The sequence below is a fragment of the Tympanuchus pallidicinctus genome, unplaced genomic scaffold (genome assembly GCF_026119805.1).
Source record: "Tympanuchus pallidicinctus isolate F22 unplaced genomic scaffold, pur_lepc_1.0 scaffold1, whole genome shotgun sequence".
NCBI classification, from domain to species: Eukaryota; Metazoa; Chordata; class Aves; order Galliformes; family Phasianidae; genus Tympanuchus; species Tympanuchus pallidicinctus.
In genome coordinates, this window is record NW_026294618.1 from 55,664,465 (window position 1) to 55,682,132 (window position 17,668).

The following is a 17,668-nucleotide window of genomic DNA, read 5'->3' on the forward strand; positions in this document are numbered from 1 at the left end:
CTGTCACAAAGGCACTCCATATGAGCCTGATGCATCTCTCATATTTATTGATCTAAGTCAGGAGTCACCCCACAAAATTAAATGGAGTTAATTGCATTAAAAAAAAAAAAAAAAAGGATGAATAAAATATGTTTAAAAAAAAAGAAAAAAGAAGATAAAGGCCTGTATCTTAATTAATTTTAGCTACTTAGAAGCTTTACTAAAAAAAAATTCTCTCATTCTTTGCAGTGAAGAACATTTGGCAGGACATTTTCCAAAGTACAGTTACAAAATTGCACATGTATTACAAGATAATAATTCTATCTAGTTAAAGATTTCAGTAGGATTTCTCTTTACAGAAAGCAAGACATTGAGTATTATAAAGCTACGGTTAGCAATACAGAAGCCAGCAGTTTATTGAGTATACCTCATTGCTTTCAATATACCCAGGCTTGCAGCGCTGTTGAATATAAGATACTGAAAGGTGTCTTATATGTGACAGTCTTACTATTGGTATTTACACACATTACAGTATACAATCTCTACTTTTAGAATACTTGTAAGCGTCAAATTAATGAAAAGGGCCTTTTGGTAAAAGTTTGATACCTCGAATCACAGTGTTCCAGGCCCACACCTCAGGTGTGCCAGGCTGCTGAGTGGCTTATGCCTCTGCATAATTCATTCCTGACTCTTTTGTCCTGAATAAAACATCTGGAACAGTAAAGCAGAGCTTCCTAAAGCCGTAGATTTTGATACAGCTGATCAAACGGGCAGAGGCCCATGAAAAAAAGTTGAACGAGGAGCCTCTTCAAACCAGATCTGTAGGTTGTAGAAATGTCTGGAAATCCCCTTTCTTTTGCCTGCTCTGTGCTGGCATCAACAACAGAACGCCAGAATTTTTGAGGGTGCTTGGATTACTGGTGGTCTTAGCTTACTGATGCTAACATTCAGAAATAAATACTTACATTCTAAATGGATGGGTGAAAATCAGGATGCTACCTTTGGTAGTGGGGGTCTCTCTTGACCTGTAGCCCTACAGTTTAAGTGAATGAATGCAAAACTGGAAGGAAAGTCTTGGAGTGCTGGCTGACTAATTTGCTGCTCTGACAGTCAGTAGATTAAGGCATTTGGTTTCTTGAAAAATCTTCAGGTTAGAGAAAATTGAAACATACAAAATGGGATTTCTGTGAGCTAATTTTCTTCAGAAAGACGGTATGTGTTGTTTTCTTTACTGATAGTTTCTTTTCTGAATTTAATTGGAAATGTAAAAGCATATAAGATTTAATGGAATCCATATGCACCCACATTCATGGGAATGAATGAGGAAACACAAGGATTTTTTAATTTTTAGAATTAATCTTCTAAGCAATCCACATCAGATACGAAGGTTCAGAAAATAGTAAATAACTTTATTGTAAAATGCCAGTACTGTTTTTCTGTATGTATTTTAAAAGTTTCCAACCTTTTCTACTCCATCTGATGATACTATTCTGGAAAATATAGATGGTCAGTCAGATATCTCTTGAATACAAATATATTTTTCCTGGTGTTTATGGGGAAGAGTAAAAATACGTGGGCTTCACATTACCCAAGATTTGATCTTCATAGTTAGGAAGGCAGCAGAAGAAGAATCCCAAGCATATTTCCATAATGGCAGTGGTCCAGCCAAAGCCGTAGGCCCAGCTGAACATATTGATTCCTGTCATTTCAATTTCACTGGAGAACTTCACTGGATAAATGACCAGGCCCATGATGGAGAACACAGCTGAAGAAACAGGAGGGAAAAAGTGGATTAAGCTTACACCAATCACACTGCTCACCTCCATAATAGTTGCAGCTAAATCCACCCATGTTTTGGAGGATTTGGAAATTGATCCACTGCCACGGCTGATTTTATGTTATCTTTCATTGAGAGTTCAAATGCATACTGACAGAGAACTGAGCATAGAAGCAGATAAGGAAAATATCAGTTCTAGTATATCTGCATGAGCTAAACTTTGCTTCACATATTGTCTTACCAGCAACAAAAAGCAAGCCTCCAATCCCTCTTATGAAGTTGAACCGAAGTGTATCAATGGCAAACGCTATGATGGCCAGAGCAAAACAGATGACAAGGAGAATGAAGCCAACAAGGTATGTGGCAGCTGCAGCTCTTCCCCAAGCTGAAATCAGAAGGAAAGCATATTAGAAAGAAAAAAAAGATGTGTTTTTCTCTGGCTTATAATGAAATGCTAATTTTAAACAAACACAAAAAGGAAGTCCCAAGAGGAAAAGCATGGAAACTTTCTTTCCTCTTGGAGATGAACATTTTAGACCCAACAGAAATCATTCAAAAAGCACAAAGTCTATAAGCACACCATCTTTGACCTCTCCTACAGAAAGAAATGGGGCTTGTATATACGCTTCCTATTAAGGTTTATCCATTAAGAATTAAGCAAAAACTGACTGTAGAGATTAAATAGTGGACACTCCAAGAATAAATATCATTACCTCAGCAGATGCCGTAAAACCAGCAGCATTCTGCACGAACCAGGAGAGTTAGACCATCCCGGAAATTAATTACGTTCTTCCTTAAAAAAATAAATACAAACACTAGCACTCTGGCATGCAAATCTAAAAGTATGGCAATACACCATAAATATCAAGATTCAGAAATTTCTGCCCTTTTATCCTTCATCTAACTCTGAGAACCTAAGGATTTTGAGTCTGTTTTGTAGAAAACTTCAACCTCTCCTTTTGTTCCAACATTAGAACTGTTCTATTTTGAAAAACCTGTTCAGGTGTGTTCAGGATAGAAATAACCTCGTTTTCAACTTATATATATTTATGTTACAACATGTCAGAGCTAAGCACATGGCTCTGGAATGACAACTGAAAAAAATATTATTTATTCAATATTTTACATCTTGAGGGGTGACGACTGCTCAAAAAGATCCAAGTGCCTCTTAATTGTACCAAGCCTATTTTGACACTTCTAAAATTGTGTATGTAAATAGAATAAGCAGTTAAATTCTGCTGGGCATTTATGGACTTCACCCCTCACCTACACTATGTGTTTGCAGGGTATTTGCTTCTAATCAAATGCATATAACATTAAGGCTGTAAAATTACCACAGCCCAAACAAATCTAGTGATTGTTATAACTCAAATGTGGTGTTCATTCTTCACTAAAGATTAGTTATGAAACCAAGTTCCTTGAAATTTCTAGTATTCAAAAACCTACTAAGCTGACTGCTTCAATCAGAAGACTGTACTGAATGTGCCAAACACTGCCAGTTCACATTCTCAATACATACTCCATCAGTGCTGTTCATACTTCTGACATTAGAAGTACTGATCAGCAGCTTGACCAGCACCATTAGGCTGACAATAAAACAACAGTTTCGATTTATTCAACTTTCTAAAGCACCTATCTTCTTTGAATCACAGAATATATCATGTTGGAAGGGACCCACAGGGACCATTGAGTCCAACCCACAATCACTCAGAATTTCTTGAAAAAAGTAATACCTAATTTGTTTTATCTTTTGCGTGAGAATTCATGGTCTTCGTTCCCTAGCATACCTAGCAAAAGCTTTCTTTGCACTATGGAAGAATGAGCTATCCTGAATTTCTGCCATCTAAAGATTTCAAGAATAATCAGGTAGGAGTAGACAAAAATACATGTTAACATTAACTTGCTGAAGTGGAATGAAGAATCTTGTTTTGAGCGTGTTATTTGTTCTTTTCCCTACTTTCTCTTTGACTGCTTGATGGCTGAAAGATTTGCAGTTATGGAGCCGTTGGCCATTCCGTCTGATCTTTGGTCCAGGGGAGAATGGAAAAGCTTTAAAACCAACAGCTTTAAAGCCAAAAACTGTGGAAGGAACAGAAAGCTTGGTGTCTTTTACATGAAACATGGCTGCTTGTTTATGCTGCAATAGAACCTCTTACTACATCGGTAATATTTCAGGTTAAATCATTTGCTAATTACATAATAAATAGCCTTCCCTTTGCTTGTAATTCAACTTGTACTACACAAGGAGCAAAGGAAATGTCACTGATGACACTCAGGACTGAAGCAGAAGCCAATACTTTACAGTGCATTATCCTCAGTAATAGCAACCGCATTGGTCATAGTAGTAAATGGTTGTGGTGCAACTTCTCCCACACAAAAGATTGTCTCCAGTCCAGCAGAGCTTCCCTTGCAGTCTTGTATCAAGAATTTTCCTCAGGTAGGCCTAAGGAGGTCATAGAATCATAGAGTACAGGTTTGTTGGGAGTTGAAAGAGACCCAAAGGGATCGCCATGTCGAAACCCCTGGCTCCACACAGCACCACCCAAAATCCAAACACCATATCTGAGAGCACGGTTTAAATGCTTCTTGAACTCTGGCAGCTTGGGGCCCTGACCACTGCCCTGGGCAGCCTGTTCCATGCCCACCACCCTCTAGCGAAGAACCTTTTCCTAACACCCTGGCCATCCCCTGACACATCTCCAGCAAGACAGGGGACCTTGGCTGCACTTCACATCATATCCTCCAGACCTTTCACTTTCTTCATAGCCCTCCTTTGGATGCTCTCTAATATTTTTACGTCTTTCATGTATGGTGGCACCAAAGCCTGCATCCAGTGCTGGAGGTGAGGTCAGACAGCATAGAGCTGAGTGGGACAACCACTTACCTCACCTGGCTGGCAGTGCTGATGCCACCCCGGCCCTTTTGTTTAAAGAATTTCCATCTTTACTTTTGTTTCCACTAACCCATCAAAACCAATCTATCTTTCTGTTGACTTTTCGACATTCTTTTCTGCTCTATGACTTCTGCTCCCTTCTAGCCACTGCACTACATTTTCTGTTTTATGTCTCTTTTCTTTCTTATGCCAAAGGGTTTCCATTTGCTTTGGAAGACCTGTCAACTGTATTATTCTTCTTGTACACAGGCAGCTGCCTGAGAAAAAATGAAGAGATAGCAAAGCTGTGCCTGTATCTTAGTACCTAGCTTGGTGTTTTAGCTCGAACTCTTTTCTTGGGGAGTTTAGAGGAGGCACAGAGGTATAGCACACAGCTTGGAAAAGCAAGGTCTAGCTTGGAAGAGGAGCACCTCAGCTGACCTCCAAAGCCTTGCTTGAGGAGCTGCTGACAGTTACCATCCAGCAGCTGGCAGCATTCACCAGGCTAAGGGCTCAGAGGGGACCTGATGGCCGCAGCAAAGTGTGGTGGTACCATGCCCATGCTGTCATCTCACTCCTCCTTTAGCCTTGCTCAGGTGTTTTTCCTGAAGTAGTATTACAAGTGCTGTGACTTTATGCAAGCAGATTGGGTGTATGCCCAGCCTGCAGGGCACTGGATGTATCGCAAGAAGAGACTTGTTCTCTACAGGATGCCTACATCTTTAGGACTCACTGCTTAATCATGTAACAGTCAATTTCATGACATTTTTAAAAAGAAAAAAAAAAATGTAACTCAGAGTTGGAAGCAAACCAGTATACAGCTTCTGTAAGGCAATAAGCTTCCATAGCAGAGCCACTGTAATGGGTTGTTGTTTTTTTTTTTGAGGAACCCGACTTTCTCTGGTCTTTTAAGCAGTACTTTTTAGTAGTCCGAGACCACAGTATGCAAACACCTTACTTCCCTGAGGTAAAAGGTAGCAAAACTTTATGTGGGTACAACTGCAACTGTTCTTGTTTCTGAGGTATTTATTTTTCCTTGTGTCAGACAGAACTAGAGTACGTTAGTGTCTTTACCAATATAACTAGTAATTACAGTTCCTCAGAAATGCCAGAATTAGAAAAATTTCATTGATCAGAAAAAACTGATGGAGAATGTGCAGTTCCAGCCATTACAACCACAAAATGTCTTCTGCATCTCCTGATAAATCTCAAAGCCTTAGCCCAAGAATAGAATCCTTGTGATGCTGAGCAGCAGCACCCTCCCCAAGGTTTCTCCACGGGCTGCAAAATACTTGGTTCAGAACAGGCGTTTTTATTAGGAATCACTTTTGAATGCTTTTAGGAAATGATTTAATTGCAACCAAACAGCTAAGCTGGTCCCAAATATTGTCTTATTTTTCTTTATATTTTTCTTTAACATAAAGCAAAAGTTAAAGCATAAGTAATTTTTATAACTGCAAATTTTTTTTCATGAAAATAAGAAATCCAGATCATAGAATTATCATGGATGCAATGTCAACTTAACAAACGCTTGACTCTAGAGGGAGAGCAGTTGAAAGCTGAAAGACCCCTATCATAAAATCAGAAATAGAGACAGAAGGAACAGCAGGTTAAATGACATCAAGCTAGATCAGTGAACATATTCAGGAACTTGTGGGAACTGTTTTCTTATGTCCTCCAACTGGAAGTGATGATTTAGCAGTTTAATAGTTAAAATGTGTTAGTTAGAAAAGAAATGTGTATTTATGCAAGAGTCCTGGAAAACCTTAAGGATACTGCAACACTTGCATTTTCATCCTACTTCACCCTTTTTGCCTCCTCTGTCAGCTGAAAAAATGCAAATGAACACTGTGAGAGAGTTTGTGGGAGGTAATACAGCATCCTTTCTTCAGCTCCTTTTAGCTGGCAATTTTCTGAGCAATTCTGTCTTACAGTAAAGGCCTTACAACAAGACCATGCAATCTAACACAGGCAAAACAGCCACCCATTTTCATGCCTATCTAAAGCAGAGGAAAAAGTGTTTCTGTGTACAGTGTATTGTGCATGAGTCAGTAATGACTTCTGAAAGTCCAAACAACCCACCATGAATGCAACCATATGTGACTACTGTAAAATGAAAATAAGTGCCCTCCATCTAATACTCATTGCTGTGTGAGGAGAATCTCAGCTAATTTAGAGAACAGAAGGAGTCCACCCATGCCCAAGCAGATCTTGCTGTAGCTTATGAGCAAGATAATTACCTGAGACTGTTTAATAATAACACAGCTTTATTACAGTGCTATCAAAGCTAAGTTAGTTCAGAAGTAGGCATGACTTCCTCTTGTATCCTTCCATCTAAACATATTTTGAATATCCTCTTGTTGACTGCAACCATATGGAAGCTGGTCGACTATGAGAAATCCAGGACTAAGAGTGTCTCCAATTTCCTGTCTTCCTGATTTCACACTCGTGCATTTTCCCAAAGTGCAAACACTGCTCATGGTTTACACATAAGGAAGGAAACTTCCTTGCTCAGCAGTAAGCCAAGTCAAAACTTAGGACCACTAACTCTGCTGTTCTTAGCTTGCCATGTGTTTTGTGCTCCCAGCAGTGCCTTAAAAATAACATGTGAAGCCTACTTCTCTCATGATAACAACAAATTTCTCTAATTTCACTGTATATGCCATGTATACTCAAGAATGTGAGAAAACATTTACGATGTTGTTCTCATGTCTTTCTGGATGTGGACCCCCAAGTGACACAAACTACTGAGTGTCTCTGAGTTCATATTTTCTGAAAGGAACCTCGAAACTTCAGGAGTACTTCTAGTCAAATCAGTAAGAATATGTTTATTCAAATTTTCCTCCTAGCTTGAATCTAAATACACAAATAGCACTAGAAAGAAAATCAGTTTGTTGTCAGCTTGCAGAGATCAACAAATTACTGACACATTCTTGCCAGCTGATCATGTTATCACATCAGCCTCTGCAGTGAATTGTGCAGCAATTTTAGGGATGACAGTTTCAATGCAAAGGAGAGAAAAAAGCAAGATTGCCTTGAAAACAACAACATTTACTTTGTTATCCCTCACAGGATCAGGAGAGAGAAACACAAATCCTATTGTTCTAGCTCCAGTCTTACATAGCAATTCTTACAAGAACTAAAATCTGCCATGCCGGTGATTCATCTCTATGTTGTACGTAATGAGAATGTTTCTAGACTGAGTTTGTAGAGCTCAACCTGTTTTATGACTGTCTGATTAAAGGGAAAGAGCATTATTTTGAAAACAAAGCTGAACTCACTCGGATTTCTCAACCTGACGTTTTTCGTCAGGGTGTGGCAAACTCTGGACTCCTTGATTTGTTTCCATTGAAATGATAAATTAAATTGAAAGCATTCTCCTAGTTTATACCTCCTTTTCTTCCATCTGACCCGTCAAAGTCATTAATCCAGTTTATCAGCAGAAGGCTTAAGAGCTGTTGTTGCATATATAAGCCACTGCCATACAGGACTCCAAGTTAAGTGGCATAGTCAGAATTTCGTTTTAAAACTGCAGGCACAAAATAGTGTCTTCTGATAGTTATAATCAGGTAACCTGTAATAATCAAACTATAAGAAAATTTGATGCTCTGTTTGAAAATGTTCTGCAAGCATCTGCTGATAACATGAGTTGATTATGAAATACTAGACTGTGTGTGTTTGTGTGTACAGCTAAAACCCAATCAAAAAGTTTTGAAAGGAGCTTCTCATAAATAAACAATATATGCAGACTGAAAGCTACTGACTGAATATAACTTAAAATAAAAGATGTAAAAACGAAGAAAATAACATATTAGCCAAGGATAATTTACAAACAGAATAAAATGGGGGGAAAAAAAATCAAAGGCATGATTGGATGTGTATTATTCTGAGTTTCTATCCTCTGGTGCTCTTCATTGCATCTGAACTGTTCTTAAAAAACTGATTTTTGTGTATCTTTCCCTTGGCAGGCCAGTACTGGTTGTTCTTCTCTGTTCTTTTGTGTGTGTGTTAAGCCTGAAGAAGAATACAAAATATGCAGTTTTGATACTCTTTTTAGTGACTCTGCTCTTTCCCTCAGGATTACTTTAGAATTTATTGGCAGTCAATACGGATTTCTCATTTAGTAACAGAATATTATCTTATGATATGCAAGCCATTTTTATGTGAGGGGGAACCATGTAAACCTTTGAGCTTGCCGTTACCTGAGAGCCAACCACTGTGGCAGAGAATGACCTACTTAGATTCATACTACATAATTCCATTGCTAAAGTTTTTCAGCAGTTAGTAGCAGGTCCCATCATACAAATGGGAAAGAATTAGGTCTTCCAATTATCATACAATAACATCTTTAAATGAAAACAGTAAGGTAAAGAACCTTCATGCATAGACCACATATCAGTAAAACACAATATATATTAGCAGAAGGCAGTATCTTAACTATAGCTTAGGGCTAAGGTAACATTTCAGTTCAGCTTGGTGAACTTTAACTCATTTAAAGCAAATAACTATTAACTTCCAACCACCAACTTCAGTGATGAACATATAGAGGCAAGACCTGAGTTCAAGGCTTTATGTACTTCTGAAAACCTCTTCTCTTACTGAGGAAAGCAATCCAGTTTAGGAGCTATCCTGACTTGGATTTTGAGGTGGGGAGTAGTTAGGCTTGAGGGAGTGGCTCAAATTCATCTCCTCATAAGCCCAGACATGTACAAGCTTGACTTCGATGCTGGCTTCTGCAAATCCTGTATTAATGAGGGCTTCTCCTCAGTGCTTACTTAGCGCTAGGGAGGCAGAAGAGGCAGAAAGTGTAGTACTGTCATCAAAGGAATCACCGAGTGAGTAAGTTAGCTATTAAATTAATGTGCACATAGTGTCTCAAAATTAAAGGTTAGACCAGGGGAGGGTCAGGGAATACCCCTAGCTCACATTATCTTCAGAAGCAGTTGCATACGCTACAAATATTTTGGGATCTCAGTTTAATTTTATACAGTTTAATACTACGATGGGTTTCCTCTTACTTTTCCTAAATCTTTTAAACTAAAATAGGATGACTTAAACTTTAATGTGTATACTGGGGTGGGCAAGGTCAAATAAATGATACAGGCAGGGTATTGATAAATCAGTACATATGCATAGTAGCAAGATAAATCTGCTTCCTAACTACTCTTGAGCTATAATATGGTTAAAAGATATGTGAGTTAAACATAATAAATTTCTGTGACAACATAGGCTATGAACTAGAACTTGGAATTGAAAAAGCAGGGCAGAACCTTTCCAAAAAGCTCCTTTTAAGTTTGATTGTCCCAGGGCTTTTTGAGGCTGAAAAACATTGAATTTATATCTCATTTCTATATGCACCAAGTATTGTTCTTCTTATGCTTCACCCCCTTTTTCATTGGACATGGTCAGAGACATCTGACAAAGACACAGACATCCTCACTCCACAATTTTTGACTGATGAGAGAGATCTTGTATTAGCGCTTAACAAAGAAGAAATGTGGCATTAAAACATTTTCTGACTGAACAAGTTCAAAGTTGCTTAGAACAATACAAGCTGTCAGTGAGAAATGAAAATGTAAAAATAACAGTATTTAGAGAGGTTTGTTTCTTTTCCTGAGTAATTGCTTAAGTAATCTGGCTCTTTAATCCTACAGTAGAATTCATATTCAGCCTTGCAGCTCTTATCACCATTCAGACTACCGAGAGTACTTTAGCTTTGTTATATCAGATTACCTCAATAAGCTAAAGGAAGATATGTGCTGAAGAGAAATAAGAACATAGCCACAATTTTCAGCAGAGATTCTTTCTCTGAGTGAATGGCATGCATTCAATGACTTCAATCCTGACTACTCAAAACACTGAGGATTTTTGCAAAGTCCTCAACACCAGCAGTTCAGCTCCTCATGGGGAGATAAGAACTCTCCACACAACCAATATTTTCCTACCCAATTTAACTGTAATTGTTAAAGTGCAGGCTGGATGATAAACAGTGGGATGCCATCTGCAATTGCGTTCTGTAGAGTTAATTGCTGAAGAGTATAAGTACTATTTAAAATGAGTCTGATTAAATGAATTTGCCACTAAATATATAAAAGAACAAACCCTAAAATTACAGGGGAAAGCATATTTGCAATTGCAGTTAAGGAATGAAAACAGTCATGCTAATTAAATGCTCTGGGGTTGATTCCCTTCTTTATACCTCTACAGTAACAATGGAGTCTCTCCTACAAACTGAGGGAAAATCAAACATTTTCTTTTGTTCTTCTGTCAGAGTCCCTTAAATACATTGCTGTTTAACACATTTAATTCAGGTTGTATTTTCTAGCGTTCTAAGTTTTGAATAACTATTGATTATTATAAGTTGTTAAATAACCAGTCTTGTCATCACCTTTTTCACTGGTTAGTCCAAAGTAATTTGTAGGAGATTGGTGACTTAGGAAGTGATGTGCTACCCTTCACACTGTCAGTAAAATTACTCACTATCAGTGTATATAAATATTTCACACTCGTGTGAAGTAGGAACAGCAAAAATTTTTGTTTTCATTTTCCCCTGTACCAAAAGGGTGAAGACTTTACCCTGTAAATCAGATAATGCACAGAGAATATAGCTAGCTGCAGCTCTCACATGGTCTTTTTTGGACTGATCAGAAACCTCCCCAGCCTTTGTTTCCCATATTTAGGAGCACATTGACAAATCTATCAGAATATTACTATCATCTAGAAGAGTTTAAGCGCAGAACTTTGGTTTCAGGGAAAGTTTGCAACAATGGCCCTTTGACTTGAGACAGGCCCTGCTTCAAAGCACAATTATATGCTTGCTTCACTCCTTTTCTACGTGCATACACCCCTGTATGCCAAGCAACAATCGGGACAGCCAGCTTCTCCTCTCAGATCCTGTTAGGGTGGGCTGTGTCTCAGTCCAGCTCTCTGGAAATGTCTCTGTACCATTCTCCTCAGGGTACCTGCTTAAGCCTGAGCCAAGCAAGGGCTTCCCTGTGCCTGGCTGTCAGCCCTGCTAGGCACATGGGAGAAAGCAAAATAATTTTATGTAGGCAGTGCAACAGCAGGGAAACTTCTGTCTGGTCTGTCCTTTGCCCTAGGTGTGATGAGTCACTGGCTGAAGAAGGTAATTTCCCAGAAGCAGATGTGGGGCCAGGCCATGTACCTCACCGCTGTATCATTAGCTAGGGGGAGGTGGCAAGTAATTTCCACTCATGCATGCTGCTTCTGGAATACTAAATGGGGTTTCAGTGTGACAAAAGCTTCTCTGGATCCAAGAGGTTGATAAGGCAAAACAGACAAGAAAATCTACTTATCAGTATGGTCCTTGTGAGATTACAGTAGAATGTTTATTTCTTTGAGTGAAAAAAGGGAATCCCTTTTGCAACATTCCCTATCTTCACTTACACTGTAGACATAATCATCTGTTGCCATATTTGAACGAATGTTTTTCTATTATTATACTATGCTAGACATCCGATCTTGCAGTATTGCACTAACATTCATAGTCCAAAATAATATTGGAGTGAGATAGAACATTGTTAATCACTATCTAGGAAAACAAGGCGAAGAAATGTGTCCTCTCCAGATGGGAAAATCATTCAACCTTCTCCTACTCTCCACAGGCAATAAACTCCAAACATTGTACGAAAAGGTTGGGTTTGGATACTATAATGTGAAAATGATTGATGATCTGGATTTCATTTGTCACACAAAAATGCTTTTTCCTAACAGTTTTCCAAGACTTCTATTTGCACCATCCAAATGAGTCAACTACTTTAAAGGCCTGAGCTTGCAGTTACTTTGAGGGCAGGATCTGCACACACAAGGGCTGCAGGGACAAGTAAAACGTGAGATGAGACAAATACCGCTAAGTTTTTCATCTTATTGTGCATCATACTGAGATTAATAAAATCAGTTATTCCTCCCAACCAAGAACACACATGTTTAAACATCTTCAGAGCCTGCAGTGGAATAAATTACACATTGAAAAACGGTCTCAGGTCTGAGACACGCCTTGTACAAGAGAGGGATGTAGCCAAAAAATCAAGGAAAACAAAGGAGTGCCATGGCAGCTTCATGAAGGGATTTAACTTCTGCACTTTGCAAGCTCAGCCATGTCCCAAATACTTACATTTCATATTATGCCTGTTACCAATCCACAAAGTCTTTGTCTTTGTAACAGTCTAGTGCACAGAAGCTTAATGCACCAATGAAGCAGTTACTCTAGCTTTCCAAAAAAGCACCACTGTGTAGGCCTCCTGTCTTCCCTGTGACATTCTGAATTCTGTCAACTTGAACAATTCAGGAGATTCCAAATGTTCCTGATGGTGCCACTAAAGTGACAATGAAACATTCAGCTTTCTTTTCTTCAAACATGACCAACCTCAAGAATATTCAATATTACTTTTTTTTGGTCTAAGGTAAACAGCAGAGATGCAGGGGAATTATAGACATTGTAGGTGGAAAAATTGATCTGAATTTGCACACTATATTGAACGATTTGCAAGACCTTTATGATTAGATCTAATTTTAATGAGATGAAGATGTCTGTGGTGGATTAAGATATCTTACTATCCAATCCATGTTGGGCATATTCACTAACAGTCGCTGTTGTAGACATGCATATTATGTATGTCAGTGAAACTAGCCCCACAGTAAGACTGAATGTCAGAACCTACCCAGCTTTGGAAGCTGAAAATAAAGCCCAGAGGAAAGCAAACAGGAACTGTGAGATAGAGGGAGGGATGAAAGTATTAATCTCTAGAAAATGTAAAATACTCTTGTCCTTGCTATTTACATCATGTCTTTTGTCTCCATGCTCAGGAAGGCGTGTAATTACACTTTGTTTATCAAGCATGGTGTTTAGCTTGGCACAAAAGAAAGATAAATATCCACAGAACATGACACTGAATGCTTGTTTTCTGTGACCTTGTGGATAAATGTAACCTATTAGAAACTTATGTTCTAGCAGCAGGGCATACAAAATCAGGCTTAATGCAAAACAAGTGAGATGTATGCTTACAAAGTGTACTTCCAAGCGAGATGCTGTTACATGCTCTGGCCTTTTGAGTGGAATCCAAGATGAGCACCAGGCACTTGCATGCTACATGAGCAATGACAGGGCCCTTAGAAGAGATATCCCAACACCACACCTACTGAGCAAGGACAGAATGATAGGAAGTACAGTGGGCAGAACTGGATCTGAACACTCTCCACCTCTGGAGATAAGCTGCCTGAAGGAAATCTGCCTAGAAAGCACCTCCATCTGCTCAGGGCCCAAAGTTGAGACCAGTCCTCGGAGACATGCAACTGGCTACATTTGCTTTTCAATTAAAAAAAAAAAAAAGAGAGAGAAAACAAACTGCAATCCCTCATTACTCTTCTGTGTTTCATAAAGGTATCCTGGAGCAGTAAAGAAAATGGTGTTTCCAGATGCTACCACACCTGCTAACACACCTGTGTGAGAAGGGAAGGACATGGGTCCTCTCCAGCCTGAGGGCTCAGCCCAGATCTTCTTGTATGAGGTGCTGGTTCCCAGACAATGGGTAGGAAAATCACATAACCAGAAGGATAAAACACAAGGACAACAGCTCTGCAGTACAGTGCCGCAGCACCATGCTTGGATTAGGACAGAGTAGGGACCCGCATTTGCAGGGCTGGAAAAGACCACGACGGTGACTTTTCACCATGGTAGGCAAGTTAACAGTCCTCCCACAACTCTGGGGTAACCACACCTGCAACGGCCTAGATTTACATTGGAAGGTCATCATCTTGAAAAGGAAAATTCACTGTCACTTGGCCTACATACATTTTTTTTTTAATTATTTTTTAGATCAAGCCTTACCTATTGTCCCATTGGCTAAACAACTATCTCAGCCATGTTCTTCTTCTCCACTTGGGATTTTTTTTCCAGGGAGATTTTGAGCATCTGCCTGGGCTTTCTGGGTCTTTAATGAGGTAGAGTGGCAGATGCATGCCCATTGAGAGTGTGCTGCAATCATGCAGCATACAAACAGCATTTCTATTGATTTATTATTATTATTATTGATTGTCAGATGACTCCTCAGAGCATGTGCTGGAGCATATTCTGGAGAAATGTATGTCCTAAGTCCAGCATGTTAGAAAAATGGGACTTACTGAGGTTGTAATTTGTGGCAACTCCATAGGTGGTGGGATAGTCCAAAATGAGAAGTATGAGCAACCTGGCTTGTCCTTAGATGCTTCCCAGTGGGAAACTGTGCATACAGCTGCAGAATCTAAGCATGTAAGAATGAGGCAGAATAAGGAAGGAAGTGAAATGCCGAACAACCATGTAGGATCTGGAAACATCTGTATTATCAAGAGAAGCATGGTGAAACTTCTGAAAATTTTCTGCCTAGCTAAAACGGGCATTTGTGACACAGACAGGGCCAGCTGGACAGCAGGATGAGGACTCATCCTTTGGTGATACTAAGTAAGAAACATCAGGCCTTTCTCCCTCCCTCCCCCCCACAATTCACAGTATGAACACATATTTGGAGCTGGGCATCACCATCTCCTGCTCTCCAACCAACAAACTGCCTTAATCCCAGCCAAACAGCTGACACAGAAGCACTGAGAGCAGGACTGGGCAAGATGCTTGATGGAACCAGTTTTATCCTGGAGCCCTATATTCACATAAGACCTCTACAGTTAACTCTTTACAGCTCAATTTTGGGCACAGGAGGTAAAATTTGAACATAGATGATACATTTTTAGAACAATTTTAAGAAGCTGTAATAAACAGCCTCTGAGACTACATCTACAGTTGGTTTTACATTAATTTTCAGCCAAAGCAGCTGAGATTCTGAGCTTTAGAGAAAATGTTCTCCCTTAAAGTTTGAATTAGTACCAGCATAAATCATAAGCTCAAGTGTTTCTCCTGGCTCAGGCTAACAGTCAATAACTTATTTTAGACTGTGACACGTACCAGATATACAGAAAACAGCTAAGAAACAGAGCATAATTAGAATGATCCTTCTCTTGGCTTAGTCTCCCAGACAGGGACAGGTTTAAAACATTTCAGTTTGTGTCATCCTGTTTAATAGCACAGTTAGCCAAAGTTCAGTGCAAGTATAAATCTTTTCTTCTCTCAAAGCTTTCTTTCATAATCATGGAAAGGTTCATTCACACGACCCACCTACTAGAGCAACATTCTACAGGCTGACACTCCCTGGGGATATCTTTGTACCATACATTTTTACCTCCCAACTTCTTCCTGACACTCAAGATTGTCTTCCCCCACAACTTGCTGCCTGGACATTTGTTCAGCAGTAGTTAAGTTCTGGAAAGTTGTGATTAGTGAGGAAAGGTTATTGGCTTCTTCTAAAAGAGGAATAAAGTCTTAAATGCCATAGCAGTTCCTGCACTCATACACTACTATGTGTGTTTATTGTACTACACAAACCACAGTCTAAAGCACCCAGGTTTCTTTCTGCACAGAGGTGAGGACACGCTGTCTTTCTTCTGTTTCTCAAAGGCATCGGTGTATTTCAGCACTGGTTCCCATCTCCCACAGCTTCTTAAACAAGGTCAGATATTAGGAGGAATGTTTGGGAGAGCTTAGGGGAGATGTGCTTGGAAAGGCGACCCACTGCTTCAGAGACCTCCCCGCCGCCCTTGCCAATGCTTACCATAACCCATGAGAGACTCGCAGTTCCATTCCCCACCCTGCGAAGGCCTGCTGCAGCTCTCCCATAGCGACGCTTGGTGCACATAGGGCAAGGTCTGTGACTCCAGCCAGCCCCTGCCCGCCAGTGCAATGATGCCAAAGATAACGCCAATGCCCAGGAGCAGGGGTAGGATCCATCTGCAGCGAGTGTAGTCAAGGCCGTACTTCACCATCTTGCTGGCAGAGCACGGAAAGCTGACTCTGTTACTGACCCAGCCGCACCAAGTAAAGGGTGCTTCTGCAAAACGCCCCGAGTAGGAGCACCCGTACCTGCCAGCCTCCGTGAAGCTGTCTGAAAAAAAGCTTTTTAATCAGGACAGACACGAGAGGGAGGGAGGTAGGCAGCTCCACCTAAATTCAAATGAGTAAGAGCCACTGCAGAGCAATAACCAGTTGGGCCAGGGGAGGCTGCAAGGCTGGGTTTGTCTGTGGGATCCGCTCTGCTCTGCTGACTCGGGAACAAAGCGGGTGCTGCTCACCCTTGGCGTTTAACACTTTCCTTCCTGTCTCTCCCTAGCGAAAGGAGTATCTCATAGCTGAGCTCCTGAATCAGGGCAGCTGAATGCAGGAACCTAGCCAACTGTTTGCATTGGAGGGCAGTGGCTTCTTCTGGAACTTGCCATATACAGGCTGAAAGCTGCCTTTCTTGGTTTCTATTTAAAAATTAATGATAGATATCTTTGACAATCAATTAAAAAAAATCCTCTGGCTTCTATTAAATAGAAACAAGAAAGAGCTTGTAAGTGTCCTCTCTATCCTTTATGGACATAGCTGCAGGAGGGAAAACACCATGGGAATTAATCATGAAGAATATAGTACAGTAAGGGTATAGCCATTGTGGGAGAATGAATCTGAGGCTTTGGTTTGACTGTGCCTTGGGAAGTCTGCACGTGGATCCATCCATGCACATGCTGCTCAGGGCCTGCCTGAGCCTGCCTGTGATGTGCTGGAAGTGCAACACAGAGATGAACCACAGCCTCCCTGCGACCTGCTCCAGGTTTGTCTGTCAGGCAGCTCTCACAAGCAATACAGCCCATAGAGCTCTCCCTTTGAACTAATATGTGCCTCAGCCCAGTATTTTGGTTGCCCATACATCTGAAAGCAGCTGCACTACTTGCAGATTGAAGCTGTTTTCCGTGAAACATGGTGAAGCACAGAGAATGCAAAGTGTCCTTTGCTCCCCTTGTGGATTTTGTCAGCCAGGTCTGCATCCAAGCCCAGACCTGATGTACTCATGAAGATTTGTAATTATACTGCAACTTTCTTGATGAAATGTCACATCAATGCTAAATCACAAATTTCACATCATTTTGCTGAATTAATATTAATAAATTAGTAATGAACTAAT

The 17,668-nt window shown here is 40.1% G+C and overlaps 1 protein-coding gene across 1 annotated transcript; it reads right to left on the reverse strand.

Moving 5' to 3' along the window:
- Window positions 1-1,372: 1,372 nt before the first annotated feature.
- On the reverse strand, window positions 1,373-16,636 carry LOC128076792 (p53 apoptosis effector related to PMP-22-like). Its single transcript, XM_052674966.1, has 3 exons — window positions 16,283-16,636; window positions 1,998-2,141; window positions 1,373-1,744 (listed from the first exon to the last, which is right to left on the reverse strand). Exons 1-3 carry the CDS (start codon window positions 16,491-16,493, stop codon window positions 1,530-1,532), a joined length of 570 nt encoding a protein of 189 aa, XP_052530926.1. The 5' UTR covers window positions 16,494-16,636; the 3' UTR covers window positions 1,373-1,529.
- Window positions 16,637-17,668: the final 1,032 nt, after the last annotated feature.